This window comes from Anticarsia gemmatalis, chromosome 12 (assembly GCF_050436995.1).
Source record: "Anticarsia gemmatalis isolate Benzon Research Colony breed Stoneville strain chromosome 12, ilAntGemm2 primary, whole genome shotgun sequence".
Classification (NCBI taxonomy): domain Eukaryota; kingdom Metazoa; phylum Arthropoda; class Insecta; order Lepidoptera; family Erebidae; genus Anticarsia; species Anticarsia gemmatalis.
In genome coordinates, this window is record NC_134756.1 from 5,639,561 (window position 1) to 5,666,105 (window position 26,545).

Consider the following 26,545-nt stretch of genomic DNA (forward strand, 5'->3'; position numbering starts at 1 on the left):
AGAAATAATCTTTTCACTTTAAGGAATAAGAAGAAATAAACAAAGACCTTATTTTAACCCAGACTGTTTATTGGCGCAACAAAGCTTTTAATAACTTCGCTAAAGATTTCAAACACATTGTTGTATAAAAATTACAGACTACAAAGTGCACATCTGGCGTTTATAATTAGTATCTAAGTATAGCTACTAAGATGCATAATAATTTGGTTGGCCACAGATCATTGATACTTATCGAGTAAACATTTGCGCGCGCATGCCGATGCTCCGTAATGATGGGATCTATATCTGTTGCTGCGGATGTAGCACAGGTGCTCACTGACAAGCAAAATAAACTCAACCGTAATCGATTTGAGAGTTTTAGAGCTAAGAGTTGTTCTTATATCGATTCATTCTGTATTATGTTTAGGTAACGCTATAATCGAGTGCGTTCCGATATTCAGTTTTATTCTGGGATCTGTTTTGTGTACTGGATCTGGCAACCCACTTTCTTATGTGTATTCGATTGAAATGCACAGAATTTATTAAGATTTCATTCTACTTTCAAACGTTTTCCTTGTTATGTTAACTCTTGGCTTTAGAAAACTTTATCACGAGCAAAAAGTCAACCAATGATAAACAACTTAGAAGTACAAGAAAGTAAAAGTAAAAAAAATACATAGATAAATTAACTTTAATTAATATCTAACAGAATTTACATCAGGTATGGATATTTCCTAGGTAGTTACTAACTAAAAACTATAAAATAGACACCTCCAGCCACCTGCTTGTACTTATTAAATACTCGTGAATCTAAAAACTGTCTGGTTATATTGAGTCCTAGATCATAGTTATTGATACAGGAATTTCGACCTTTAATTATCTGGTAAAATCGTAACTCTATTTTTATTAATTTTAGTGTAAATACTTTTATTTCTCTTACTATCGGACGAGAAAAAATAAAAGATTGATCCATTAATGTTTTCTGTTTTAGTCACGATAATTTACCAACAGCTTATCCATAATATACCTACAGTGCCTATCTATTAACCAATCCATAGAAATATTTATGCACGGTCTATTAATTACATAGTAATGTATCTTATTTATTTCAGCACTTTCTGTTATCTGTTTTTAATCGCCGTAGGTATACCTAAAGCAATTTTAAGAATACGTAAGCCGTAACCAATAAAATTTAATCTAAATTGCGAAGTCATATAAAACACATTAACCAGAAGTTTATTGTAAACAAGTGCAGTTTTACCATCACGATCAGTCAATGCTGGCTCACTCCATAACATGGGCGCAACGCCCAATATCCGCCGGCCAATAGGATCGGTCCATTAAACTCGGCACGCCCACTGCCTGCGCCCGCGCCGATAACGAGTCGCGACGCTTGTCAGTTTTTCAGTTGCTTTCATAACAGAAGGTCTCGCTGATGGTTTGTTTGTGAAATTTTGTGACAATGACTTCATTAAATGGTGAAATTAATACTGCGAGTAAATTGAAGTTTAGTGTGGACAGTATTCTTGGGAATAATGAGACGTCTCATTCGCATTCGAGTGCGTCGGTGGGTGAGCTGGCCAGGAGTCAGGAGCCGCCGTGCGCGGGGTGCGTGGCCGCGCTGTACCGCTGCTGCAGGGATGAACCACCCCTCCTACAGCTCCCGCTGCCGCTACCTTACACACATTTACATCCAGCTTTAAGGCCTACTACTGGTGCGTTACTTTTCTTTGTTGATAGAAAATTATGTTTTTTATACGGATGGCTACTGAAATTATTAATTACTAACTAACGATTCCTGGACCTCTTATTTTTATAAAATGTATATCATCAGATTTTTTAAGATAAAATTAGGCGTAAATAAACTAATCGGGAATAAATTGCACAACATTATAAACGTTTTGGTTTTAAAAAAGGATTGGTTTTAATTTTTTTGTCTTGGTGATATTTTTAACGTTTTTCTTTCTTAAAATAGTTTTTCTTATCTTCATATATTTCAACTAAAACAAAATAGCTAACGACCGCTATAAAAAAATAATTTAAAATATCTAAAACGACACCGAAAATAATCTTATTAGAAACTACCTACTGGACCTAATACAGTTTTATAAAATTGATATGATTATGCTCGTTTATCATGTTAACATTCAACGTAAACTTTGATATTCAACATTTTTATTTCCCTTTATGAAAAAAGGAAAGAAACAATTTAAAAAAGAGTCAAAATCTTCTATAAATTATTGAAAAATAGACAAGTTACAATACCGTAGTATTTTCGACAAACCTATCATAATAACCTATTATGATAATTTCGCAGTATCGCGTTTATGTCTTTTGTTGCATGAAATATTATTACCAACAAATAATACAAAATATCATATTTTTCTAGAAGAATGTAATGTTATTTTATAAATAATTAATAACTTTTAAATTAATTGTAATCTTTCTCAGATAATTTAAGTATTTTACTTCAGTTTGTTTTGTTTGAAATAATGCAATATTTTTTTATTAAAATCTAATAAATAAGTGACAAATATCCAAAAAAAAAATTTAATTGAGATAAAAGTTTTAAACGAAATTATTAGTTATATCATTAAAACAAATATATGTACTCATAAAGTTAATTGCATATTATGTTGTAGTTGTAAGTTGATTTATGTAGGTACAATTTTAATAATTATTTTCGCCGTCGTAATGCAGTTTATAAATGTTTTAATAATAAAATAAAAACAATAATAAAAGTCTGTATCTTGTATGTAGTCACAATCTAAACGTAAAAAAACATATACCTACAATATAATTTTGAACTTAACAAATATGGAATGCCCGTAAGATTTACCCCTTATTGCATGTTCATCTTTTTTTTTTTTTTTTTTTTTTTTACAACTCCCGCACTAAGAATTGCTCTTGTGTCGCGGGGACTTTTACAAACACACAAACAACGGACACAAAGCACAACCAGACCCGAAGCAAATATTTGTGGATCGCACAAATAATTGCTCCGTGTGGGAATCGAACCCACGACCTCCCGACGCAGTTGTATTGGCGTGGTGACCTAAACCACTGCGCCACGGAGGCAGTCAATCTCTGGATATAATATCGTATTCATAACTTTTAAACTCTCGCGTTGCATGATTATGTATAATAGAATACGGGAATTAACGCGAACACTCATTTTACCTTAAAATACCTAACGTTTCGGCGCAGGTTGCACTCGCCGTGGTCCCAGGGCCTGGGACCACGGCGATTTCCGTATTCTATTATATATAATATCGTATTGCTCCTACAAATTTGTGATTAGAATAAAATTATGGCCTAACTAGGTTAGTGAGTATTTCCTTGTTCATCAAAGCCATAATTAAAGTTTAATACTAAACTGCAATTACCGATTAAACGGAGCCCTCCTCTGCGTAGACGCAGATTTTAAAAATAACTGAAAAAAACCTTCAGTGCATCGCGTATCGCATTGATGGTTAAAAATTGACACGCAATGTAGAGGCAATTCTTAACTCCCTCTTTGCGTGAGTTATAATAAGCATTTGCAATATATAAGGCATATAAAAAAACAATATTGATGTATTACGCGCAGGTATAAATATTACTTATTTTTATAACGTTAATTTACCCAATTTAGGTATGTCCTATAGAGAATAAAAATTAAATGTTTGTCATATTGAAAGCCAGCTTAATGATGATTACAATAATACGGAGGATGTACCTAATCCATATTTCCATAATATAATAAGAGAATTTAAACACGAAACCTCTTTTACGATTTAATAGCTAAACCGCTTAATTTTTTTTTGAAATCTCCCCTAAGTAGCTGAATAGGAGATAAAACTTGGTACGCGAACGAGACTATTTAAGAGGTAGTAAATATATTAATATATTAAATACATGCATTAAACTTATAAGCTACAATACAATGTCCCTCAAAAACGCACGAGCGTTTTGTCTTACACAAGAAATACTTACTTAATTAATTAGTACGTAATTCTAACAATAATGATATCGTTTATTAAGCTGAGGTATTGAGGATAATTTTTTTAGCTTAGATTAAAGCTTAAAGGATGTTTGTGTGTATCTGTATCGCAATAGTACCTAATATTTAGAATCATAATAAGGTAATATCCTCAAATAAGTAATAATAATTTTTAAAAATATTTTTATCTCTATCTACATTAATAAATACGTGTACAAACTTGGATAAACACATATTGAGAAGAGTATGAGCACAGCATAAGGATATAAGTATATGTGCAGAGAAACATAATCCTAGCCTGAAGAATTAGTTCAGTTTGACGATTGCGTCGGTTATCTACTCGGAAATCGCTAGGCTACTCCGATAACAATAGAGTAAAGCATACGATATCGATAAATTTTATATAATTTGTGGTAGGATGTATCCGCGGATGGGTAAAACAAGGCATTAAATATCCTGCACTACCGCATCAATTTTCATAAATATTTCTTGTTGCAGTATATCGTCTTCCTATTCCCTCTTCATCACCGCCCCAGTCTTCGTCTGCCCCGCGCTGTGACGTCACTTCAAGCGGCAAGAGAAAACGTTCATGGTCCCGGGCGGTGTTTAGCAACCTTCAGCGAAAAGGCCTAGAAAGACGGTTTCAAATACAAAAGTATATTACGAAGCCCGACAGGCGGCAACTCGCTGCGACGTTAGGCCTAACTGATGCTCAGGTATGTTGTTGTATTACTATAACAAAGTTCATATGCAATCAATTCCCTATCATAGTAAATACTATTTATATTTTGGTGCCTGTACTTATATTCATTAATTAGGTATAAGTAGGTATGTATCTTACCGAAAGCAAACAGAAAATGATTTCGGCACAAGTTTTCTGCGATTTTCTCCATTTCAGCCAAACAGTTTAGTTTTAGAATAATTAATGAACTAGCCGACCCGTATTCCATTATAATCTTCTTTTAAACACACCTTCAACAATAATTCAGCCAATTTGGACAAAAACTTATTGAATTAAAAACAAAACTTTCCCAGTAATAAACAAAGTAAATTAGTAAGCGCTAATTATATATTATAAGTTTTTCTTTATTTTTATTTCTAGTGATATCTAGTAATAAAAATAAAGAAAAACCTGGATAAGTAGCTATCGCTGTATTTATTCGATAACATAAAATATGGCGGTATTGTAGTTATACGATTACTGATCATGAGGTTTGTAACGTGCCCCGTGTACTTATTATGTACCTACTTGTCTATAGTAGTAGGCTATAGCAAAGTAATTGGCGAAACGCTAGTGTACCTACATATTTTATACACCTTCGCCTACAACTTCGAATATAACAGGAGTGAGGTGAACTATAGGTACGTCAGACGAACGTTTGGCGCGATCCCACTATAGCTGCATATTGAACACAAGTCGGGATATTTGAAAGCCGTTAATTACGAACTACCGATTCATATTTTGTAAATCAAAATCTAAATCCAAATAATTTATCAACAGGTTAAAGTGTGGTTTCAAAATCGTCGGATGAAGTGGCGACACACGAAGGAAGGTCGCGGAGGAATACCTGGTGCAACGAGCCTGCCTGGTCGAGACCCCGACTCATCCACGATAGACGATAACGAGGACATCGACGTAGATACGCTTAGCGATTAAACCGAAGCAATATGCTGTAGTGTACCTAAATAAAAACGCTAAAATACTCGCGATTTATAGTGGCTTTTTAAAAAAGATTAGAAGAATAAGTAGCAGCTTTTCTCTGCCTCTTTCACGACTCATGGATAAGAGTCGAATAACCATTAGACAGGCGACAGGAAAAGTTTAAATAAAAATTGTTAATTTTTCATTTGATAAGCAAATGGTACTTTTACGGCCGTGGCGAAACGAGCCGTTTTAGAGGCGAATTGAAATTTACTTTTGGAGGGCGAGAAATTTCAAATGGTGGAATTTGATTTGGAGGACATAGTGTGAATTCTGATTACCCAAATGCTTTTGAAAGTAAATAAAAAAGAATTATATAGGGAAATCTTTATCATAATGTTTCTTACTTAGGTGCCGGAAACGACAAGCTTGTAACTAATAATAACGTAAATAACAGTTGAAATAGTCCCTACATGGATTTAATTTCATCGTCAAATAGAAAACAGTAAGGGTCAGTTTCACGACTTACGGATAAGTGTCTGATAGCGTACCTAATATATAAAATAACTGCGAATGTATAAATATATCGTCAAGATTCAATCTCAGCTAACCGAAACCTATCCATAAGTAGTGAAACCAGCCATTAGTATATTTTGTATCAGATTATATTTTTATAGATCTATTAATTTATTATTTTTATATTTTGTAAATACGTAAAGAACATATTTTAAGAATAAATACATACCTTTACTGAAATTTCTATCATGTATTTTTGGTGAGGACGTGTTACCTTTCAACTAGGGTTTTTTTTGAGATTAGACGCTTTATCTTTCTAGCTACACAGCGAGGCGCGAGGCGTTCACACATAAGAGTAATTAACCATAATACAGTTAAAAATCCTGGTAAAGACTTCCTAAATCTTATTATACTTATAATCTTATTTTACTTCCTCGCGAAGACTTTTCCTTTTTTTAGACTAGAGAATGTAAATAGACAGTCCAAATTACGTCTGGATCAATTCACTACCGGCTGGTTGAGGCCGTCAGCGACAGGTAGGATACAGCAGTCGAAACCGCTAAAAGAGCGCGCGCTCTATTCCAGCTTTTCAAGCGATTTCGGTTTGTAAGTTATGTTGATATAGCTTTAAATATAGACTGAAACGGCTCGCCACGCTACTGTCCTTCCATTGTGAATTGAGCCCAGTATCTAGTCAATACTAATCCAATATTTGGTATTAATAATCCCTACTGCAATATATTTTTGACGAAAAAGAAATTACTAACCAATTTTTGAGTCGAGTTCACTATCTTTATAATGACGACAGCTGTTGTCCAACAAATCATATTGAATCGTGGCATTTGCGACTAAGCCATTGCATGCTACTAAGAACACGCCTTGCAGGGGAATGTCTGAAGGTTACAGTAAATAAGAGTACATTGTGTTGCAATACATCTCTTTTATTACATTTAATCAATTTACAATTAAAAGAGCTGCTCTACACAAACAAGATATAAATTACATAAAACGCAATGAAATAAATACATGAAAGATACCAGCTTTCTGGTCAATGATAAAATAAAAAAAATACACTGGGATAAGTTGACAGTTAAGGAAAGGTAAACACTAAAACCAAGTTATACAATTCATAAACCAAGTTCATCAAATTATTATATTTTAGCAATATACATTATATTTAATAGTTGTGAAACTGTAAACCCACGAACAAAGAGTTCAACCTATGGACCTTATGTTCTAAGATATGTTTAACATAAACATACTAGCTACTTACAACATACTAAATACATACAAATACATTACATACATTTGAATAGCTACACCACCTATTTTGGCATTAATATAATTTAAATACTCCTCTATCTAATAATCTACAAGTTTCACTTTGTTTTTAGAGTAAGGTTCCTGCCCCTCTTTGTTATAATCCTGTGATGAAGAATTGTTGTGTTCTGGATGTCTGAATCCGTGGCCTTTATACCCTCCTCTGAAACCGTAAGGTCTCCTTCTCCCAGGATTATAATTATCATCTTTCCACCTATTTTCATACGACTGATTTTCATGTCTGTTGTAGTTATCATAGCGATTATTTGGTTCGCGGTTAGCGTACTTATCGTATCGGTTTGGATAATTCTGGGGTCTCTCCTCGTTATTCCTTCGTTCTTCTTTCATTTCAACATCTTGGAAGCGTCTTCTTGATTCAGGTTGATGTGGAACTTCCATCGGTTCAACTGCTCTCGGCGGTCTGTACGACGTTGATGGTTCTCTGTTAGCTTCCCAAACTGGTATTCGCTTTTCTTGGGGAGGTGACGCGCTCCTTGATTTACTTTTCTCTTCTCGTTTCTTCTCTTGAGTAGTTGACTCTCTGCAAGGAAAAATAGATGACGTAAGAAGACCCTGTTCGACATAAAACTTGTTAAGGGCGTGTTTGTGTTGTAAGCGAGTACATACACAGCTTTATGACTAAAAGTTTTATATTTCATGATATTTGATCGTATTGATAATTAAAATTCGCGGTAGCTAAAATTATTCAACAATAAAATTTTAGTACCTAGATGATGAACGGCTACGACTTTTATTCGAATCTTCATCACTCGATCGTCTATTCTGCTGGTGTCGCATTTCACGCTGCCTGCAACAAAAACTACTATTGAACGAGTCTATAATATACGATGCCATAAAATAAAAACATTTGATATCATAGGCGTTTCCCGAAATTATAAATTCAAATGCCGTTAAAGCAGGTGTTTTATTTACGCACGAATTTACGAGCGAAGATCATTTTAGTAATGTAAATAACGATTATTGCATCATAACCATAATGTTATATGTAGTCTGAATTATATTTCCAGGAAACATAACGAGGTATATAACTAATGTCTGGCGAAATTAATCGTTTGATCTAATTCTTCACGAAGTATGCAGGTTAATTATAATGTGAGTGAATACAGACTTGCGCCTCAGTTTGATGGCTAACTCTCTCATCTCCTCGTCGCGGCGCGCCTGGCGCCGGCTCTCCCGCTCCAGCCGCTCCGCCTCCGCACGCTTGTCCGCGCGCACTGCAACAACAAAGACACATATGAGTAACGACCATAATAATATTGACTGTATAAAGTGGTGGTAAATATGCAGTTCGTACTCAAGAAAGCCTTTCTAAAAAGATGTCTTAACCCTATGGTATGAAACTATATCATTAAATTTTAATTCCTTAACAGTCATGAAAAATGTATTTTGTAGATTATTGTCATCCAATGATAAACATAAGGTTACTTTGTTCGACCGTTCTCAACAATGATCACAAGTTATTTATGACGCTTATATCAGATAATTTATTCATAAGACCATTAAATATGTGCATACAAAGGATACACACAATTATAAATATTAAATTTATTGACCCGACAATACATTTATTAGCTATTCCATTAATAATAATTTACCGTGATATATTAATAGTCACGTATCATTACTCTGTAGATTACAAAGATTACAAATACTCAGGCTTATAAATACACACCAAGATTATTCTCGTAATTTCTCGTAATGTATTATATAAAGTCAAAGATATTCATTAAAACCATCTAATTATCCATTTAAGAAACCGAAAACCTAGCAATACTATCCGTAAACTTAAAATTTTAAATATATCATACTGTCAATGCTATTTCAACATCAACATGTTTGAACTTATATAAAACTCACGCTGCCTTGATAACTGTGCCTGCATTTTCCTCTTGAGTTTTTCTTTCAGCGTCAGCGTTTCACGCGACGGTCCCTGCAATAATACACATGTTTATTTCATCATCATCTCTGCGGAACCAACTCTTAACTGAGAAAGGTTCCATAGGCAAAGGGGTTTGGTAAGTAATAACTAAATAAAAATTACATTGAATGAGGTTGTAGTAAACTTACTTAAATAAAATAGGATATACATGAAAAACGGTACATAATAAATATAATTAATTTGTACAATAAAGTAATAAGGGTCTATTAAGGTGATAAAAATTAAAACCCTACTGCATTACAAAGATTTTCTGTTTAGTTTAACTTACAAATGGAAGACATTTAAACAGTTGTTGTTCAAGCAATGAAATGAGCAAGATAATTATAATATGCTTTGGAATCAAATATACATACAATAGTCATGGAAATAGCAGGTTTTATAAAAGTATACTGTCACATCGAAGAATGGTCTCTCATCTTACGAAGGCATACGGGTCCCACACAAAGTGCGTTGTCGAATCATGTGATACAACTATGAGAACTGTTTCTCTTTTTTAATATTCTGAGGTTACGGAGGCAATGCATACTGCGTCGAATCGTCAAGCAAACCTAAGCAAGATTGATAATCACGTCAACGCCCGAGATTACAGTAGTAAAAATGTTTTTGCACAAGCAGCATAGATAAATATGTTATTTTCAATACAGATAACAGAAAGTAGAGTTATTAGTTTTAATAACTATTGCATCTTCCGCGTCAGGGGATTTTGTTTTGTCTGAATCACAAGATTCGGCAACATGTAGTAGTTTCATGTGTGAGGGCCCAAAAGCGAAATAATTTGCTGTCGTAAAAACTACTGGCCAGTAATGTCGTAAGGTGCTAAAATGAAAGCAGAACAAAGTTATTAAAGCAAATGATTCTTACTGACTTTGGAGCTGGATCCAGACAATCGTAACTGATTCTGGTTTGAATTGGATTTATTGCCAACCGCCATTCTGGAAAAAACAATATTGTATCAATTAGAAACTCAGTTAAACTGATAATCATACTTAAACCAAGCTGTCATGAATAAGCTGAGTAGGAAAGCACTAAGTAAATAATTATTTACATCAGTTTGTGATATACGAAACAGAGCTACGAAATACCAATACAATAAGAAAACGTCGGATGAAACGACAATTGAGAAGACAGCATAGATTTTAAGAGATTTTGTCTTGTTGTGGTTTGCTAAAGATATTATAAAAATAAAGTTAAATTAATCAAACTTACTTGTTTTTCGGATCATCATTAGATTCAGTAGAATCTGAGTCCATGGACAGCTCGCTAGATGAGTGGTCTTCCTTGCGACGACCATAGTACCGCGGCACGGAGGGCTTGCTGTCACGATGTCTATCACTACTGTTAACAGAATAATACCAATTAACAACTCAACTAAGTGCATATTCCACAACAGTATTGTTCTCATCCTGTTGCATTCAACAAACTCACCTCGGCCTCTTTATAAATCACATCATCACAATAATAATAAAACAAGCTTACCTTTCATAAGACATCGACCTGGAGTTATTACGCTTTGCATAACCACTAGCATAACTGGAAAATACAAATCCCATTAGTCTTTCGCCAAGAATGCAAATTGATTGTTTAGAATGTGATAAAAGCAAAATACAAACTTTGCGGGGCTTCGAGAATATCTGTTTCTACGGTTACGTGACCTTGACCGTGACCTTGTTCTTCTGTACGCTGGGCTGTAGGATCGCGATCGTGACCTTGAGGATACTGAACGTGATCTTGAAGAACGCGACTTCCTCCACGAGCGCGACCGAGATCTCGAACGAGACCTGGATCGCGACCGCGATCGGGAGAACGACCTCGATCTCGAGTTTGGTCCAGAAGGTCCTATTGGTCGAGTACGCCTATCGTGCTGTGTTGGTGATCTAAAAAAAACAAGAAAACCTATAAATATTGCACTTTAGCTTGACACTATTAGTTAAGTAAACGCTTTGAAAAACTCACCTGCCGCGCGGTTTTCGAGCTACATCAGCATACAGCATCTTAAGATTTTGTTTAACCTTATCGGCATACAAAGGTTTAGCTGTAGCTGCTGTTAAAAAAAAACCAAATCAATTACATGACACAAGAAACTATTTTTCGACATAGATATCAAGAGTTTTTTAAACTCACGTTGCTTGACCTCCTCCTCTTCACCACCAAAAGAAGTGATGAACTCAATACTTTCACCAGCTTCTGGTGAAGGACTTCTGCTTGGTGAATGACTAGGGGATCGAGTCGGTAATGACGATGGAGCTGCATAACTCGGTGGACTGACTACACGCGTTGCTAGCTTTTTATCACTGAAAAACCAGTTGAAAATAAAATATATGGACTATTAGACCAAAAAAGTAGTTATATCTTGCAACAGGTCTACTAACCGATGTGCTCGCCTCTCTCTCCTACTTTTCCTTCCAGAAAACATGGCTTTTTCCTTCTCTTCCCTTAGCAATTGTTTTTGATGTTCAGCATCATCAGCATCTCCAGTAAGAAATGAGAATAGATCACAGCCAGCCATGCCAAACTGAGGTCCCACTGCATTTAACTCATGAGCCTGTGCTCATAAACAATCATATAAGCAAGAGTACGGAAAAATTGAACCAAAAATAATTTATTTAAGTAATTAAATGCACTGTTTCAAAAGTCACTTAACATTTTTTATCTCCAGACACTTTTTGTATTTTACAAAATGCATGTTTAAATAAGCGAAAAGCTTGTCAGAAGTAAAATATCATAAAATTCCATTATAAAATGGCAAAAGTAAAATATTCAGAGCAAGAACAAAAATTTGAAAACAATATGCATATCAATAAAAAACATCTATTGTTTCCAGCAAATATTTTATGTATGTTATAGCACATAACTCATATAGTAAACAAAAACAGAACATGCATAATGCATAAAAATACATTACATAACTGACCTGGGAAGCCTCCATTTTGTTAACATCAATACTGAGGTCCACATCAATGATTTCCAGATCGGAATCATCATCAGAATCTTTTTGTTCATCTTTTTCTTTTTTGGGTTCCACTTTTTCTTTCTTTTGATCCACTTTTTTAGTCTCAGGGCCTGTAATTTAATACTACATGCCATAAGAATACCCACAAAGTCCCTAGTGTTTACTACCCTGTGACCAAACTTTGGTAACCGTCAAACATCACAGCAGGTTGAATAGTAAAGCTGAATCTACCGTTAGAACCAGAGGGGTGTGCTCCCGTATCACTATAATTGTATCCTATAGCAGCACCAGAGCCTTTCTTTTCATGAAGTTTCTCTTTTTGACTCTCTTTTTCTTCAATTGTGACACCAAACTGTTCTTCTATAGCCAACTGCTGCAGGAATTTGTCCTCACCTATAAACATAACAAAAAATAATGTAAATATAAGAGTAACAATAATAAATAAAACAAATACATTAAGGTAGTAATTATAAATTAAGAATTAAACAACTAAAAACAAAATACTCACTTATTCCCAGAAAGACATTCTGGGCAAGAATCCTGTATCTCTCATAATTACATTGTCTTTCTTCTGGGCTCAGATCCTCTGGAGGTACTTCTGGGTTTCTCACTTCAGGAATATAATCCAAGTGAGCTCGCACATCAAATCGGTCTATCATGTTGTTTGTATCGCCTTGCCATGGCATCCTAAACAAAATATAAATATTCAAGGAACTGCATAATAAAGCCTCACAGAAAGTTATTTGAAACTATGTATGTGAAGACTACCAGTTAATACTATAGTGATACTCTTTTACTTGTTAAATACTTACATAATAGCTGGTCCTTCGCCAGCCGCGGCAATAGCCGGATCCAAATGTACTTTGCATGGTCGTCCGTGAAGCTGCAAAAATTGCGTCGGCTCTGCTTTCTAAAAAAGCACACCGATAAGCATTTTAAAGAATAATCTTCGGAAATACGTAATAAAAAAATAGTTTTAAAAATTTAAAAAAAAACCACAAACGATTGGCTCACAATTTTTTCATAGAAATCCTTGCGGCGCTCCGCCCTTCGCCGATAGTCAACAATCATTCCGCGGATCATCCGTTCCTGCTTTCGCGCTTCGTGCCACATTGTTGTGCCTTGTAGATAAATTTATCACCATTGATAAATAATACTCAACAACTAATTTGCGATATTAACGCAAAATTTAGTTTACTATATCAATTTATCCGTAGAGATTCGATTTTTTACGACTACGACGTTTTTCTATTCGTGCGCCATCTTGTAAAAAATTAACCTGCCTCAATCGATAGTGTCGTGACGTGCTAGCAGGTGGTAAAAAAAAAATTATGTCAGTATAGTTTTGACTCTCAAGTACGTACGTAACAATAAGAAATATTTATTTTAAATTGTTAATAAACACAGTTACCATTATAACAGATTTTGTACAATAAATCACATGTTACACGAGTTACGAAGGTACCCGAATTAGTACCATTTCTAGTCACTGCAGGAGATCATCACTAGTGAAATGCGTACAGAAACTTCGTTCGAAAACAGTTATAAGTTATCAATATTTCACAAGTATTCAATTAAGAATCACTGTTTATATAAAATTGTATAAATTTTTTGACTGTACAGCAAGGAAAAAAGTGGGGAAGAAAAAAATATTATTGAAAATTGGTTATATTTATTTTAATTAACAGTATATAAAAATAATTCATTGCAGTCCTCCATATCAAAAAATATTTCATTTTCTAATTGGTTTGGCTTGCATATGCTTAGCCAGTCCATCAATTCTTCAAACATATCAAGATTGTCTAATGTGTCTGACATGCTTCTATTGCACACCAAATAAGTACCTTTCTTGATGTGTTTCTTGAAAAAGTGCCACATTTCTTTATGTTTCTCATTATTCATAAAGAAATCTAAGACATTTATAATTATTATGTCAGAGTTTGCAACAAGGTCACTTCTCTCCATAACATCAGAATGCACTACTTTAATCCTGTTGCTGTCCATTGAAAACTGATCAATAATTCTTTGTTGAACATCACAACATTCTTTGTTCATTTCTATTCCAACAATTGTTCCTGCAGTTGAGAAATGATATGCCTAGAACAAGAAAATAAGTTTTTGTTATCTATATTGTTACAAAGACCGAAGTAAGTCACATATTTTACAAACCAGATTGATTATTGTCAACTTACTCCATAAAGTACTGCCCCTAATCTAGAACCAATATCCAATATTTGTTTTTCTTCAAGATCACTTGGTAATAGAACTTTGAAAATATATTGGAGTGCTTGTCTTGACATTGAGTGTGAAATGTATATTAGATCCTGAAACAAAAGTAATGTAAGATTACACAAATGGTTTATCAGAGCATCAATATCAAATAGAATTTCTACTGAACTTACTTCAATATTGCGTGAATTGCAATCAGTGCAATAGTGTCTTTTCAATTTTCCTTTCTTGACCAATTTTTCCACTTCCATTTCATCAAACAAAAACTCATCCACATGACAAGTATTAGTTTTATTGCAATCAGCTTGATCTCCAACAGTTGGCGGTGCTATAATTTCTGTTGGCATTTCTGCTTCAAAGGGTACAATTTTCTTAATAGAATTTCCTATGTTAATCAATATTTTTTCAGAACGCTGTAGCGATTTTTTGCGTTCTAAGTCTGTAGAAAAAAAAAGATAATACTGTGAAATAGGTAGGCATATTCTTCGTTGAACTCAACTTGTAGTCAATCCATTAGTTATTATGTGATTCTGTCTTGAGCTTTCCATTCAAGATGAACCCAGTTACCTTTTCTATAGGCCAGACTACTAATCCATTGTTCGATTGTATCTATTTCAACTTCGTCTAATTCAGATAGTAATTCTAGCATGCGAAATTTAGTGTTCACAACACTATCTTCAGACATTATGTATATTTATTAAATATGTCTTTTAGAAAATAGCAGAGGTGCCTATTTATAGCAACCACTATATATAGAGATGTTATTAAATTTAATTAATTTTGAACTATTTTGAAATAATTCGCTCACACATGTGCTTTATTACTGACAACCAATGACATTACTGTCACTGACAATTCAAATGACAATGTTAGTGTCAAATATTATAAACAATAGTGCTGTCCTCCAATTAAAACTGCGTTGCCTATCTATCTTGGTAGTTATACTTGTTATTCAGCTTATTTACGTAACTTTACTATGAAATAGTTATATTCTGCTCTCTAAATATTGTCGTAAGTGGAATTTATTCAACGTTTGCTAAATCCGATACTGAGTTGCCCTCTGCCCTCTGCAGAAAATTGTCGAAAAATAGGTGTCGCTATTCGATACATCTCATCTCTTCGCACCGCGGTTCGCTTTCGTTATCGCTCCATAACTACCATTGCAATTTTGACAACTGACTCATTTGACAAAGTGACAATAGTCGCGCCGCGTTCTCGTATTATTGTTTTGTGGATTCTTATTTCCTTGCAATTTCCAAGTAAATATTAAAATATGATTGTTCTTTTGATTCGCTCAAGGTGAAATACTAAGTGGTTATGTACGCGCTGGGTTTAAAATCAGTTATTTTATTCAGTTAACGTTTAAGTGCTCGTTATTAATCAAGACTAGCCAATAAAACAACTTAGTTTTCTTATTTTCTTTGATTTTGTAAAAATGGAAAGCTGTTTATCTAATAACAAAACGATTGGAGTATGGATGTCCGACAAAAAAAGTCAGAAGCTTAATTGGAAAGAGCTAATTAATACCTGTGCTTCTCATGGATACGATCTCCTAAAGGTAAGTAATAAGAATTTAAACAATGGTTAATATAATAAATATTATAGGAACTATCTAGGTTGAAAACTATGTTATTGGTAAATTTAATTAAGTTGAAGTTAGTAATTTATTGTTTTAAATATTATACAAAACTAAACTTTTGATGCAATTAGTTTTTAGGCTTGAGATTTAAATAATCTGTAAGTTCATAAATTTTTGTGGATTATAATATTTATTTAAACTCTTTCGTTAATCAATGTAATGTGTATACATTTATGGTGTAATAAACAAACTTATTTTTATTTCACTTTATTTATTTTTAGTTGGACTTAGAGAGACCATTAGAGGAACAAGGGCATATAGATGTACTTCTTCACAAATTGACAGATATTATAGCTGCAGCTGACCAAGGAGATTCTAAGGTAAACTGTTTTAAGGTTTTATATGTTTTTAAACAATGATGTTAGAGATTTATAAAGTCAGGTAGTTTATGAGTTATAATTTTATTTATCATCATAACTTGTAACAAATGTGTGCATAAGATGTTATTACTTAGTCACCTTGAAATAAATATTCTCAGTCATATTTCTGATATTATTATTAATATGAAAATCATATTATCACTATTCTGTAGTCTTATTCTATTTAGAATTTTTAATTATAGCTAGCTATAAATTAATAATCAACATATTTCATAACATATTAAGGTTTCTAAGAACTGGTCAAAACAGGATTTTTATGAAGTGTGCGAAAATCATCGAGATTTTATAATGTTTATTTATAACAGTGATGATTACATTAGTGGCATTTGACACTTAAAAAATATAATATATAGGAATTTATAATACCTGGCATAAAAAGGCATTTAAGTCTGATTTTTATCTGATATTACATTAAGATTTTTCATTCAACAAAAAAAGGATATATTTACTAATCACATATTATATTATTACAGTAACAACAAATGTGTTAGATTGTTAATAAAACTTACTGTAGTTGTAAAACAGAAACCTTATAGTCTGCCCTAGCAGTAAATTGACATTGACTTGTGCACACTTCCTGAGAAAAAACTGATTGGAAGATTTGGTTGAATAAATATCTGACATTACTCATTGTCACAAGGCATAAGGTGGATATAACAGAAAAAATACCTTTGCACCTCTTTCAAAAGTATACTGCAAACTACTTCTGAAAAAGAGTATAATTTATATTGCATTGTGTTATGCCCTTTTCAATTATTTTTGCACAGTTGAAAGTATATTTGTTTATGTGGTACATTTAACACACTTGAACAATTAAAAAGACATACAAAAAGTGAAACTCTGCCAGCTGTTTTACTTTGTACAGTATTCTCAATGCCATGCAGTCATTTACTTTATCTTGAGCACTAGTCATTTATATACTTTTCCTGCAATTGATTTTATAGCAGTTGTTCAAATATTCGAGTTATTTTCGGCTATTCTAATATTTTTATATATTTTGAGGAGTCTGGGGCCATGGAATTGTCTATAAATATTTTTTTAAATTCTATAATGATATCGAGAGTATATTATCATCTTTTTCTTTATCATTGTTTTATTACATATATGTAAATCATTAACTTAATCGTAAACATACTTTGGTCATACATAGTAAAACACCTGCCAAGGTGAAATGACTAATCATTTAGAAAACCCACTTACTCATACTAGAACAAGATGATAGTTACTATTACCCAACTATGAGTGTACAAATGTTAGCTAATGGCTTTTTTAACCTATGACTGTCCCACTTGTATTGGGACAGGGTCTCCCCAACAATGGAGTGTTTAAGCCTTGGGTCTAAAAAAAAATAGTACAATACTTTAAATATATTATGCAACTCAAAACAAGTTGTTTTCATGTAAGCATTTGGAAATAATTAGTCTTATCTTTTAAGTGTGCTGGTTGAAATAAAATAAGTAGTGCTATAACTAATTTCCATTACTTGTTTTTGTATTACCAGTTGTCAACTTAATAGAATGTTAGAAAAGTACCTTAACTTTATTTAAATATTACCAGTTGTCAACTTAATAGAATGTTAGAAAAGTACCTTAACTTTATTTAAATAAAAACAATTTTTATAATTTAAATATTTTTTTCCTAATTTTAGCAGGAAATACATTTGCGGTTTTATGCACCAAAATGTATTATCGATATTTTGGCATTTGCGGTATTAGAGTTTAATAGGACAGATTTATTTGAATATTTTTTTCCTAATTTTAGAAAGAAGTTGGGAAAATTATGAAAATGGTACATAAGGTCGTATTATCGTGATTCTGTTTGTGAGTCATAAAATATTCCGTTTATGCAAAGTTTCAAAAGGCGTAAAATCCAGCTTACAAATTTTATTCAAATTTAGTTAGTGTCTAGAAAATTTGATCAAAATAACGAAAAAGCAACAGCTCCCTCCACAATTATTAGTGCGTACAAACACAGGCAGTTGCATAGCTTACTGTAACCGCGCGGCTTGCCGCTGCCGCGGTTAACCACTAGTGCGTAAGGGGACTTAGGGACTAGTATGACAACAGAATAGTAAAAGGTTGTGATGTTACGAGTAATTAATGACTCACCAAATTAATTCCATGAACTACCTTATATTACAAGATCGATTAGCCCACTACTAATTAAAATAAACAAGAAGTATATTGAGCGTATTTGTTTTGTTCTCAGTTCTAGGGTGATGGGTCACCTTTGTTGCATTTTAAGTACTATCTAATGTTAAATGTTAGTCATTAATGGTGTTATCACTCTTGTTATCAGGCGTCAATAATCATTAGTGGAGTGGAGCAGTATTTATCAAACCATCCAAACATAACAGTCATTGATCCATTGGATAACGTGAGGATCCTTCTAAATAGGTATGTACAACTTGACATTTTTGCTATAGGAGCTTCTGATTTTTCCGATTTGTATCAATTCTTAATTTTTTGTGTTATTTTATTTACTATTACACGATCCTGTTAATTAAATGTACATAATGTAGTTGCGCATCCCTATTACTGCATTATATAGATAATGTAGTAAATCTACTCTTATTTTGAATTGACCGAAATCGAACCCGCTACTCGCTATATATTCTTCGCGAATATCGGACGATAAAATCACTGGAGTACCTAGTACCTACTCATATAAAAGCAGTGGAAAATAGAGGAAATTCAAAATATATTATTATTAGTAGTATTTATTTACCTCTCCCTAACAGGTTGTGTAAAACAATATCAATATAATATTTTATATTAAAACTTGCTTATCGTCACATTGAGTGATACTATCGTATAAACTTCGCCTTAGTCATCATCGTTCTCGTGATGCGACTTAAGAATCGTAACATCCTCAAATTAGTCACAGAGAAACAGGTAACGCAACGATGTGTCAAATTACCTTGAAAATGGGAATTGCCTTGACAATCACACGCAACTTTTAAATCATAGACCGTGAACCGGACCTCCCTGGGCCCTTACTAATCAGCTGAACGAATTTGCGTCAAAGCCTAATAAAAATTAACTTGGTTTTCAGATACTGTTACTACACGATACTACAAGATGAGCCGTCATTCCACAAGCAGGGTATTTTCACACCGTCATTTGCGGAGTTCACGACAAACAACATAGAAATGAATATTGAAGTTATGAGACAAAGAGGCGTAAAGTTTCCAGTTATATGTAAGCCGACTATCGCTCATGGGTCCAAGTCAGCGCACGACATGATCGTCGTATTTAATGAAAAAGGTCTTCATGTGTGCAAACCTCCTTGCGTTGTTCAAACCTTTGTCAACCACAATGCAGTACTACATAAGGTTTTCTTAATAGGAGACAGGTTAGTATGACTTTTCGCTACGATTAAAAAAGGTTTTCCGCTATATTGTATTACTCAGCAATGAGTATCCAACTTGGTTCCCAAGTGTCCTTAAAGCGGTCTTATAATCAGCCCCTAGTATTCCACACTTGGCTAGCTTAGCTACCAATGTCGACCTTAGTGATTTCTGAGAACTGTCCTAAATAAAACCAGTCGAATAAAAATAATGGGTTGAGGAAATTGAACACATCTTCCACCTTGATAAAGACGTCAACGATATTATGCGCAGTAGCTTCTCAATGGCACATATTATGTCTATATTTATTCATGTTGAATAATGTGAACATAAAAATCTGTGTTACTAATAGCGAATACGGATATTGGAAATCATAAATTTTGGTAAAATGGTGATTAAGGATAAGTTTATTATTTCCTTTTGAACTGATTTTCAGAACTAAGCATTTAATGCTATAATGCGCTTTATACAAACTTATGTACTGTACCTATGTTCTGAGTTTATCTTTATGTGGGTATGTGTAATGTTTTTTTAGCGCTGACGCGCCTACATTGTACATAGCTCTGAGTTTACAAGTTTATTTGAAGGACACTATTATGTTAGCTTAATTATTTGGTATTTACATAACGTGATATACGATTTAGGCGCTATAAACCTTTTAAACGTGTTGGAGATTTTCGACTTTATCCATTTACACTTCAGTTTATCGTGAATATGAAAATATTCCTGTTTTCGAAGTACTGTAGACAGAGCATTACCGATAATTAGGCACTAACATAAATAAACTTCCAAATGTTAGTGAAAATTCAACAAAAATGTAACTGAGAAGTGTTATTTTCCTCTGATAGATAGGTATTACATGGAAGTATCTACTTACATTTTTATTACTTTCGTATTTGAAGTAATTGAAATACTCGATGGTTACGAATACCAGATGCATTTATTGACTCGACCTCAAAATCAGATTATATATAGTATTATATAGCTTTGTTTAATCAGATGTTAATATTTTCTATATATTTGCAGATATCACATTCGCGAGCGGCCGAGTCTCAAAAACTTCTACGCATCTGAAGAATTGGAGCCAATATACTACAGTACGGGCGAAGTATGCAAAGCTGATAGTCAGTCCACGCTGTCTATACTCGACCCTCATGATAAGGCCGACATTACAATGACACTGAACGAGGACAAAATAAAAACTATAATAAGAGTACTGAGGAAAAGAATAGGACTTCTTTTAGCTGGCTTCGATGTCGTCATTGATAACGTGACTGGCGGTCATGCTGTTATAGACATTAATGTGTACCCAAGCTACGATAGTTTCCCTAATTTCTTCGAACATCTTCTAGAGTCTATAGACGAGCTAGTAAATAAGAAATCACATAAAGTATACAGTAACGGTGATTGTAATGGTGTGTACGATGACGACTGTCATAAAATGAATGGTTTAATAAATGTTGGATTGGATCCAATCAAATTCGGTGTAACCGGTATGAATATTAACTGATAACTGCAAATGCTTGCTGTTTTATTAAATGCTAAATACTAATGTCTATTTCCTTCTTAGTGAATACAATATTGGTTAGAAAGGGATGCAAATACTTAAAACATTGTTGTTTAGCATTTACTAAGTGTGTACAATATTATTGTTATTGGTAAATATTTGCTATTATCAGTCATGTATGGTTAAGATATTGTTATCTTTTGTTTAAATGTTATATGAATAGTTGTTTCTGTACTCAATGTACAAATACTTTGTATTTTATGCACGCTTATAGTATGTAATGTTAGATAATTATTGTTTAAGAATAGCAGTTTCTTTATGTATCATTATTAAGTATACCTATCAGAGTTTATATATTTAGTAAAAAAGCTATATACTGCTTTCAAAGTATAATTATGTAACCATGATTCTTAATGCCTAATATCGTGTATTAGTTTAATCTAGTTAGCATTTTGAAAAGCACGGCATTAATATATTATTTTATCTAAACTATTTTTATATACTACATGACGTAATAAATGCATTTGTTCTTACTGTTAACAGTTTGTTCGAGCATTTGGCTCAGCCAATCAGTATACTGCATTCTAATCATAGATACAATTTGGTGTTGCCAAATGTTAATTCTACTTATTAAGGCTTGCTACACACATATTTGGGTCGACATTAATCGGCCAGCCGTATTGCGGTACAATCTAATATGTGTAGGTGAATGTTCGGGAAAAAGCCGCTCAACATTACTGCGCCTGAGTAAAAACCGAATTGTGATTATCGGACCTGAAGGTGCAAGCCGATCGGCACAAGCCTAGCAAGAGTTATTGCTTCGAGTCGGTTTAGTTGTTCGATAAATACTGCAGAACTGACTGTCCCGTCCCGAATATGTTTGTAGCAAGCCTCATAGCTATAATTCAGAATGATTCCAGTTTGATATATTTTTTTCATTGTATTTTATAGTGTTACATGCCATGTAAACAATCAGTGCCTAAATAAACAAGTATTATCTCAACTATATACCTACAGATTAAGAAATATTTAATGTTAAGATGCTTCTTTCATAGCTTAATTAATAATTTTTTGTTAATTTTGTAAATATCAAAAGTTATACTTACATGTAATCATGCCTTCTTCCCATAGGATAATATTTCAACAGTTATAGAAATTAATTTTAGATATTTATTTGAAATAATACCCTGTTCAGCCGACATAAGATAAATAGCAAAAAATACACATGTTCTTTTAAAATAAATTCAAATTAATTATACAAATTATAGTGCAGTCGTGTAATAAAACTTGTAATTAATTTACCAATTTGTGTTTTAAAATGTGTTCTATTTTGGTCTAATTTAAATAAGAAGTTTTGATGTATACGTAGTCATTCTAGTTTGGTGTTGTCGACAATATAATAATATTTACGTCGTATTTTATAGCAGGTTGAAGCACTGTCGTCCGGTTTGCTTTATATAAAGTGCAGATATGTACCAACGTTGTCAGAACTTGTTGATAATTTGTAGAACCAAATTATGTTTTGACGTAATTAAGTTTGTAGAAAAAAAAATATTATTAGGTCTTTAAAAAAGGCTATTGCATTTCCCAGTGAATTGAAACTGCGAATGCAGTATTATAGAAAATAGATCCAGACTTTATAGTTTACTAAAAGCTTTTCATTGTTTGGAGTATCTTCAAGTTCTGATGATGTTCGGTACATAGTATGGGCTTAAGACTGATATAATCATTATAAATAAATATTAAATAAGTATTGTATCGCACAGACGCTTATTATACGGAATTGAGAATTTCATTAAATTAGTCATAAAATAAAATAATTATGTACCTCCATGTTGTTCAAAGATTTTCATACTTTCTGAAATATTTGTCTTTGTAATATTTCTAATATTAGAGTCGACGATTTGTCTTAATGTGTGTACGTATAATAGATGGCCACACTGACGAAATAAAATGTTGCTTTTAATAAATAAATTTAACTCATTACTGTCGCACTGCTGGGCAAGGGTCTCCTCCCGTAATGAGGGAGGGCCTTGAGTCCTTTTAGGAAAAGATTTAAAGAACGAAAGTTTACTGCCATATTGATAAACATGGCGCAAGCTTGGAGTTGTTAATACGTGTTAGGTCTTTCCTATCGACAGTTAGTTTCAAACGCTTGCTCCACGTTTATTAATAAAGCTTTTATTGCGTCAGTGAGCTATCTAAAGTGGAAGATGTGTTTCACCTAATATTCTTACAAAATGTCTAAGTACTTTACATCAATACAATATATCGTGGCTAGATTATGGTTCTCGTGTGTTAAGAGCTAATTATTACCATATTTTATTCATGGTGTTTAAATAGCGAATATGCATTGCGTATTTAACGTAGGTCTACTATTCTACATTATAATTTAAAGTAAGATGGACCACTACATTATATTGCATACATAATTTAGCATTTATTAGACTCTGCTAGTTTTAAGCATTTTTTTGTATGTGAGACTTTCCAAAGTGTTTCAACTATTTTGCATGTTTGTGTTATTAATTGAGTAATATAATTATATAATTCAATGCCTCTACTATCTAATCGACAGTAATTTACAACAGTTTAGTCATGACCAGCGTATACGGAGACGTGTATATCCGTATACGCCCATAAAACGCCTGCGTATTGTAACCTAAAGCTATATACGTTATACGCTCCGTGGTAATAAATATGAATGCATATTCCCTATTACAATTTCAATTGATTGCTAAAGGCACTTATATGAAAATGTCGTTACCAGTGATCATAAAATTTCTAGTTAATTCAACTGCTAACTATTATTGTTAAATGAATGCTTTAGCAATCAACTGTAATGGAAATGTCTGTTAAGTGTCTAGCTTTTAGCTTTTCCTACATGTGGAGTGGTTCTAAATGTTTGATGTCTAATGTAAGAAAAAATACAGTTGTGATGTTACTAAAAGAAATAGTTCCTGGTTTTTGTATGCGTATCTTTGGTATCTTAATGATTACACATAAAATGGAGTAATGAGAATCTGTGCATAATGTATAATTAATTTTGCGAATATTAGGAGCACTTTATTTTTATATACTATGCTGAATATTTAGTACGTACCATAGACCACTGTTATCTTATACTTATATTGATGGGTTAAAGACACTTGATGAGGATAGACGTATAGTTTGTATGTAACACCATCGGGAGAATATTTGGCCTATGCAAAATAAATATAAATTCAATATTGTTACTATTATATTATTATAAATAATCCATACTCGTTTAATTAGTATGCTAGAATCGATGTATAAGTTGTTATAATCACACGATTTGTGAATCATTCCATAAATCAATTTTGTCAAATGTATTATTTTGATGGAGACTGATTTATACATTTATTTTGTGAATATTTGTTATGACATCCTATTTTGTAGGAGGAAATGTAATAAGATCGGTAATGAATAGTACAGCATATTTTCTATGCGTTTTTTATTAATCATTTTTTTTGTTCGGTTACTGGGAAAAGGAAAAAATATATTGGCTGATTATGTCAATTTACGATTCCTTTTAGTTAAAACAAGTATCTACAATTTGTAGTAGAAGACATAATTTTACATGATTCGGTTATGTGATCAGAACGAAACTTCAATTATGTAATTATTACTCAGTTCTTTTTCCGTTAAAAGTCTGATATTATTTATTACCGACCCTGTAGATTTTCAAATTATTTGCCATTGTAGATCAAGGCACACCATTTGACCGTTGAAAGTTGTCAAATAGCCCTCTTAACTTTGATATTACTGATTTATACTTTCTATTTACTCAAATATTAGTATTAAGTTTGGAAATAAATGTTATTATCATAATACACGTTAGCCCTGAGTGTTGGATACATATCTATTAAGTGAAGTGAACCGAGGAACCAGTACTTAGGTATCATACGGTTGTGCGCGAAAGGAGCAACGGGTCAATGGCAAGTATAAGTCGCGGTGAAATGGTAAAATCTGATATTTTTGCAGCCTGATGTTTAGTTTAGCTGAAAATGGACTAGGTTTTAAATAAAGCACGTTTAAATGTGTCTTGTTTTGATAATGCAGTTAGTAGTACCCACAAGTGATTACGAAGCCCAAGTTTGAAGTTAAATTTAAGGTCTGTCTCACTGAAAACAATATTTGTTTTTATTTTAGAAAATATGTTAGAATGATTATAAAAGAAATATACTTTAGAAAGTACTATAAAACGAACGGGCAGATTACCGATTTCGGCGACACAATTGCGACGTGATATAATAAAAGTCCGCTGTTACTCCAATTTTGTGTAAAATACACACAAAATTGGAGTAACAGCGGACTTTAAGATATCTTTTCGAATGTGTTTAGCTGGGCATATTACGTTTGCATCAAATTTTGCATTTCATCGCGACATAATACTTGTTTATATTAGGAAAAGGCGTAGGTAATTTAATCCCTTGCTTCTCTCCTACACACTTTATGATTGTGATTAGTTAGTGAAAGTTCAACTATTGCTATAGAAATAAGATACCTACGTACGGGTTGGTGAAAGTTGTAAGTACTACCATATGTTGTGAACTGCGTTTGAAGGGAATAAGGGAATAATTGAAAGCTTCATTCTTTGCGAACAGGCTTTATGTTCTTCTTACGTTCTAATGCAATAAAAAATCTGTAATGTCAAAGTTTAGAGGCCTATTTGTATTCCAAGTTCTTCCAATATACCAAAACAAGTTGTGTAATTTGTAACAAACATTCATAGCAATAAACACCTGATGCCAATACTTATGTCGTTTTAAATCAATCTGAACTAAGTTATTGATTGTAATAGACTATAGAGTACACTTTAATAGACCCGCTCTTTGTTAAAATCCCACGTACGAGCACTATAACGGTCGTGTTCGGTTAACGTTACCATAAAGGCGGTAATTGTTAATTCGACACAGTTCTGTACATAAATCACACCTAGTTGCAGCGAGAGAGGCGAATCTGTACAATTTATTATACATTACTTACCTATGTGCACTTTAACGTACGCAATCGAGGCGCGTACGAACCCGCACCGCGCTGTCCTATTCAAAACACAGGAAGCGATTCTAGA

The 26,545-nt window shown here is 33.1% G+C and overlaps 4 protein-coding genes across 5 annotated transcripts; 2 read left to right on the forward strand and 2 right to left on the reverse strand.

The window, feature by feature from the left end:
- The first annotated feature begins 1,276 nt into the window (after positions 1-1,276).
- On the forward strand, positions 1,277-6,279 carry LOC142977197 (uncharacterized). Its single transcript, XM_076120951.1, has 3 exons — positions 1,277-1,694; positions 4,460-4,677; positions 5,463-6,279. Exons 1-3 carry the CDS (start codon positions 1,442-1,444, stop codon positions 5,616-5,618), a joined length of 627 nt encoding a protein of 208 aa, XP_075977066.1. The 5' UTR covers positions 1,277-1,441; the 3' UTR covers positions 5,619-6,279.
- Positions 6,280-7,039: 760 nt separating this feature from the next.
- Positions 7,040-13,649, reverse strand: LOC142976969 (uncharacterized). 2 transcript variants are annotated; one of them, XM_076120617.1, is made up of 16 exons: positions 13,364-13,649; positions 13,162-13,259; positions 12,858-13,036; positions 12,581-12,742; positions 12,311-12,459; positions 11,769-11,941; positions 11,521-11,690; positions 11,353-11,437; positions 11,010-11,273; positions 10,876-10,929; positions 10,606-10,734; positions 10,265-10,331; positions 9,318-9,390; positions 8,569-8,674; positions 8,167-8,247; positions 7,040-7,980 (listed from the first exon to the last, which is right to left on the reverse strand). In XM_076120617.1, the coding sequence occupies exons 1-16, from the start codon at positions 13,460-13,462 to the stop codon at positions 7,482-7,484; spliced, it is 2,388 nt and encodes a 795-aa protein (XP_075976732.1). In that variant the 5' UTR covers positions 13,463-13,649; the 3' UTR covers positions 7,040-7,481. The 2 variants fall into 2 exon arrangements, with proteins under 2 accessions (XP_075976732.1, XP_075976731.1); XM_076120616.1 differs by having other exon boundaries at positions 11,353-11,440; positions 13,364-13,648.
- A 361-nt stretch (positions 13,650-14,010) lies between these two features.
- Positions 14,011-15,461, reverse strand: LOC142977045 (uncharacterized). Its single transcript, XM_076120724.1, has 4 exons — positions 15,146-15,461; positions 14,752-15,017; positions 14,542-14,673; positions 14,011-14,446 (listed from the first exon to the last, which is right to left on the reverse strand). The coding sequence occupies exons 1-4, from the start codon at positions 15,261-15,263 to the stop codon at positions 14,027-14,029; spliced, it is 936 nt and encodes a 311-aa protein (XP_075976839.1). The 5' UTR covers positions 15,264-15,461; the 3' UTR covers positions 14,011-14,026.
- Positions 15,462-15,773: 312 nt separating this feature from the next.
- On the forward strand, positions 15,774-26,228 carry LOC142976951 (inositol-tetrakisphosphate 1-kinase-like). Its single transcript, XM_076120578.1, has 5 exons — positions 15,774-16,136; positions 16,439-16,537; positions 18,896-18,993; positions 19,652-19,951; positions 20,973-26,228. Exons 1-5 carry the CDS (start codon positions 16,014-16,016, stop codon positions 21,454-21,456), a joined length of 1,104 nt encoding a protein of 367 aa, XP_075976693.1. The 5' UTR covers positions 15,774-16,013; the 3' UTR covers positions 21,457-26,228.
- The last annotated feature ends 317 nt before the right edge of the window (positions 26,229-26,545 follow it).

What these genes read in the sequence shown, in the direction of transcription:
- LOC142977197 (XM_076120951.1), top strand. Translation starts at nt 1,442, where the DNA reads ATGACTTCATTAAATGGTGAAATTAATACTGCGAGTAAATTGAAGTTT. An exon ending in AGCTTTAAGGCCTACTACTG is followed by an intron (nt 1,695 to 4,459) that starts GTGCGTTACTTT and finishes TTCTTGTTGCAG; the next exon opens with TATATCGTCTTCCTATTCCC. An exon ending in TAGGCCTAACTGATGCTCAG is followed by an intron (nt 4,678 to 5,462) that starts GTATGTTGTTGT and finishes ATTTATCAACAG; the next exon opens with GTTAAAGTGTGGTTTCAAAA.
- LOC142976969 (XM_076120616.1), bottom strand. Translation starts at nt 13,462, where the DNA reads ATGTGGCACGAAGCGCGAAAGCAGGAACGGATGATCCGCGGAATGATT. An exon ending in AGAGGAGGAGGTCAAGCAAC is followed by an intron (nt 11,441 to 11,520) that starts GTGAGTTTAAAA and finishes TTTTTTTAACAG; the next exon opens with CAGCTACAGCTAAACCTTTG. An exon ending in GGCACAGTTATCAAGGCAGC is followed by an intron (nt 8,675 to 9,317) that starts GTGAGTTTTATA and finishes TTGTTGTTGCAG; the next exon opens with TGCGCGCGGACAAGCGTGCG.
- LOC142977045 (XM_076120724.1), bottom strand. Translation starts at nt 15,263, where the DNA reads ATGTCTGAAGATAGTGTTGTGAACACTAAATTTCGCATGCTAGAATTA. An exon ending in GCAATTCACGCAATATTGAA is followed by an intron (nt 14,674 to 14,751) that starts GTAAGTTCAGTA and finishes CTTTTGTTTCAG; the next exon opens with GATCTAATATACATTTCACA. An exon ending in TAGGGGCAGTACTTTATGGA is followed by an intron (nt 14,447 to 14,541) that starts GTAAGTTGACAA and finishes TTCTTGTTCTAG; the next exon opens with GCATATCATTTCTCAACTGC.
- LOC142976951 (XM_076120578.1), top strand. Translation starts at nt 16,014, where the DNA reads ATGGAAAGCTGTTTATCTAATAACAAAACGATTGGAGTATGGATGTCC. An exon ending in ATGGATACGATCTCCTAAAG is followed by an intron (nt 16,137 to 16,438) that starts GTAAGTAATAAG and finishes ATTTATTTTTAG; the next exon opens with TTGGACTTAGAGAGACCATT. An exon ending in GTTTTCTTAATAGGAGACAG is followed by an intron (nt 19,952 to 20,972) that starts GTTAGTATGACT and finishes ATATATTTGCAG; the next exon opens with ATATCACATTCGCGAGCGGC.